Below are 3,980 nucleotides of genomic sequence, written 5' to 3' on the forward strand. Positions count from 1 at the left end.
AAACAAGTAATATATCGAATAAAATAAGTTTCTACTGGAATGCTCTTCAAATAAATACAATGTCCATTCATTAACCAAAAATAATAATAGAATTGTGGGGTAGATGGGTGGTAGAATGCTGTTGCATTGTGTTGATCAATGTGAGGTTATCCACTTTGGTAGCAATGACAGGAAGACAGATGATTATTTGAATGGGTGTAAATTGAGAGAGGCGGATACTCAACGAGACCTTGGAGTCCCCGTGTATCAGTCGCTGAGAGTAAGCGTGCAGGTACAGCAGGCAGTAAAGAAGGGAAATGGTATGTTGGCCTTCATAGCGAGAGGATTCGAGTATCGGGATAGGGATGTTTTGCTGCAATTGTACAGGGCGTTGGTGAGGCCACACCTGGAGTATTGTGTACAGTTTTGATGTCCTTATCTGAGGAAGGATGTCCTTGCTATAGAGGGAGCGCAGCGAAGATTTACCAGGCTGATTCCTGGGATGGCAGGTCTGTCATATGAGGAGAGACTAAGTGGGTTAGGATTATATTCACTGGAGTTTAGAAGAGTGAGAGGGGATCTCATAGAAACTTATAAAATTCTAACAGGGTTAGACAGGGTAGATTCAGGAAGAATGATCTGATTTGATTTATTATTGTCACATGTATTGGGACACAGTGAAAAGTATTGTTTCTTGCGCCCTATCCAGACAAAGCATACCGTTCATAGAGTACATAGGGGAGAAGGATTTGATTTATTATTGTCACATGTATTGGGATACAGTGAAAAGTATTGTTTCTTGCGCTCTATACAGACAAAGCATACCGTTCATAGAGAAGGAAAGGAGAGGGTGCAGAATGTAGTGTTACAGTCAGAGCTAGGGTGTAGAGAAAGATCAACTTAATGCGAGGTCGGTCCATTCAAAAGTCTGACAGCAGCAGGGAAGAAGCTGTTCTTGAGTCGGTAGGTGCGTGACTTCAGACTTTTGTGTCCTTTTCCCGACGGAAGAAGGTGGAAGAGAGAATGTCCGGGGCGCGTGGGGGGGGTCCTTGATGTTCCCGATGGTGGGGGGAATCCAGAACTAGGGGTCATAGTTTGAGGATAAGGGGTAAACCTTTTAGAACTGAGGTGAGGAGAAATTTCTTCACCCAGAGGGTGGTGAATGTGTGGAATTCACTCCCACAGAAAGTAGTTGAGGCCAAAACGTCGTGTGATTTCAAGAAGAAATTAGATATCGCTCTTGGGGCTAAAGGGATCGAGGGATATGGGGGGGAAGGAGGGGATCAGGATATTGAATTTGATGATCAGCCATGATCAGAATCAGTGGGGGAGCAGGCTCGAGGGGCCGAATGGCCTCCTCTTGCTTCCGGTTTCTATGTTTCTACGTGAGCCGGTCGGGTCTAACGGGCGTGTTTCCTTTGATGGACAGGTGTACCATTCAGGAGGCCAGCGAGCTGGAGACCCCACCCACCCCAGTTTACCCCCCCACAGCCCCTACCCGTCACCGAAGGCGCCTGCCGCCTGGCTCCACGCGCACAAGGAGTCCTGGACCCACGGCAGGAAGGAGCCCACCCCCAACCTCCAGGTAACTCCTCCAATTTCCCCACCCGGAATGCTGGGGGGGGTGTGGGGGGAGAGGTGGTGAGGGGCCCCCTCCCCAGCACCCTCTCTCAGGGCAACTGTCTCGATGACGCACTTGAGATATCAAGGAGATAGGATACGCGTGGGAGAATGGGATCAGCACAACGTTAGTGGTAGTTATTGTTGGCACAGGCTAGATGGGCCGAAGGGTCTTTTCTGTGCTTTATGACTCTCTTATTGGTCAGCCTGGGAGCCAGTGTGGTGGCACGGTGGCACAGCGGGTTAGCACTGTTGCCTCACAGCGCCAGGGAACCGGGTTCGATTCCCGGCTTGGGGTCACTGTCTGTGCGGAGTCTGCACGTTCTCCCCGTGTCTGCGTGGGTTTCCTCCGGGTGCTCCGGTTTCCTCCCACAGTCCGAAAGATGTCCTGGTTAGGGGTGCATTGGCCGTGCTAAATTCTCCCTCAGTGTACCCGAACAGGCGCCGGAGTGTGGTGCAGAATCCACACAGACAGTGACCTGAGCCGGGAATCGAACCCGGGTCCCTGGCGCTGTGAGGCAGCAGCGCTAACCCGCTGTGCCAAAACCTGATGGGAGTGTAAATTGTCTTGGATGGGATAATGGGTGTGACAGAATGTTCTCCCCACCCCACCCCGAAAACCCCCATTGGAGAATGGGATGATCCATCCTTCGAGATGGGGTTTGAAAATGGGATCTGGGCTGAACGTCTCGGGAGATTAGGGATATTTGGGTTGGAATTGGGGGGTGGTTTGGAATTGGGGTTTGGTTTGGAATTGGGGGGGTTTGGTTTGGAATTGGGGGGGTTTGGTTTGGAATTGGGGGGATTTGGTTTGGAATTGGGGGGATGGTTTGGAATTGGGGGGTTTGGTTTGGAATTGGGGGGGTTTGGTTTGGAATTGGGGGGTTTGGTTTGGAATTGGGGCGGTTTGGTTTGGAATGGGGGGCGCGATTTGGTTTCGGGGGGGGGGGGAGATGTACAGTCGAGGGGGTCTCCCCTCCCCCCTCCCCCAATCTGACCTGTGTCCGCCTCTCTCCCCACAGGAGCCGAAAAGGCCGGTGTCGGACCCTCCCCCGGGCAGCTGCGGCCCCCACGCCACCCCCCTCACGTCGCCCAGCGGCAGCCCTGCCCCATCGCGGGGGGAGTCGCGGGGCCGGCAGCCCTGCCCGGGGGGCGAGGCGAGGGAGCCAGGGACGCCCCGGGGCGAAGGCGGGGTCACGCCCGGTGCCAGCCTGGACCACCAGCAGAGGACCGCAGCGACCAATCACTGGAGGCCGCGGCAGGGCCTGGTGCCGGGCTTGGCCAGTTCCACTGCCGTGAGTACCCGGGAATCGCCGTGACCCCTCGCTCCCTCGCCCGCCCCCTCTCAGTGCCCTCCGACCTTCGCCCACAGGACGGGCATCGAGAACAAGTGGGCGGATCGACAAGAAACTCGAGCCCCAGGCCCGTCCCGGGGAGAGCAGGCCAGCAGGAGCATGTCTCAAACTTCACCCCCTTCCCCGGCCTACGCCCTGGTGTTCCCCCCCCCCCCCCCCCCCCCCCCAACCTGCGGCCCCCCCCAGTTGGAGGTAGAGTCATAGAATCGCTACAGTGCAGAAGGAGGCCATTCGGCCCATCGAGTCTGCACCGACCACAATCCCACCCAGGCCCTATCCCCGTAACCCCATGCATTTACCCACCTAATCTCCCTGACACGAAGGGGCAATTTAGCACGGCCAATCCACCTAACCCGCACATCTGCGTCTCTCTCTGCCCCTCTGTCTCTCTCTCTCTGCCCCTCTGTCTCTCTCTCTGCCCCTCTGTCTCTCTCTCTGCCCCTCTGTCTCTCTCTCTGCCCCTCTGTCTCTCTCTCTGCCCTTCTGTCTCTCTCTCTCTGCCCCTCTGTCTTTCTCTCTCTGCCCCTCTGTCTCTCTCACTCTGCCCCTCTGCCTCTCTCTCTCTGCCCCTCTCTGCCCCTCTGTCTCTCTCTCTCTCTGCCCCTCTGTCTCTCTCTCTCTCTGCCCCTCTGTCTCTCTCTCTCTGCCCCTCTGTCTCTCTCTCTCTGCCCCTCTGTCTCTCTCTCTCTGCCCCTCTGTCTCTCTCTCTCTCTGCCCCTCTGTCTCTCTCTCTCTGCCCCTCTGTCTCTCTCTCTGCCCCTCTGTCTCTCTCACTCTGCCCCTCTGCCTCTCTCTCTCTGCCCCTCTGCCTCTCTCTCTCTGCCCCTCTGTCTCTCTCTCTCTGCCCCTCTGTCTCTCTCTCTCTCTGCCCCTCTGTCTCTCTCTCTCTGCCCCTCTGTCTCTCTCTCTCTGCCCCTCTGTCTCTCTCACTCTGCCCCTCTGCCTCTCTCTCTCTGCCCCTCTGTCTCTCTCTCTCTGCCCCTCTGTCTCTCTCTCTCTGCCCCTCTGTCTCTCTCTCTGCCCCCC

General features: G+C 56.0%; 2 protein-coding genes across 2 annotated transcripts in view; one reads left to right on the top strand and one right to left on the bottom strand.

Moving 5' to 3' along the window:
* oxct1a (3-oxoacid CoA transferase 1a) overlaps positions 1 to 3,980 on the bottom strand; it is a 416,864-nt gene that overhangs the window by 165,520 nt on the left and 247,364 nt on the right. The window lies entirely within an intron of this gene.
* The window catches only part of LOC144495229 (complement component C7-like), a 108,558-nt gene that overhangs the window by 44,441 nt on the left and 60,137 nt on the right, over positions 1 to 3,980 (top strand). The window contains exons 10-11 of the mRNA XM_078215296.1: positions 1,409 to 1,564; positions 2,622 to 2,894. Of these exons, the coding sequence (XP_078071422.1) occupies positions 1,409 to 1,564; positions 2,622 to 2,894 (429 nt within the window). The remainder of the gene's footprint in view (positions 1 to 1,408; positions 1,565 to 2,621; positions 2,895 to 3,980) is intronic.

The sequence above is a fragment of the Mustelus asterias genome, chromosome 6 (genome assembly GCF_964213995.1).
Source record: "Mustelus asterias chromosome 6, sMusAst1.hap1.1, whole genome shotgun sequence".
Classification (NCBI taxonomy): Eukaryota; Metazoa; Chordata; class Chondrichthyes; order Carcharhiniformes; family Triakidae; genus Mustelus; species Mustelus asterias.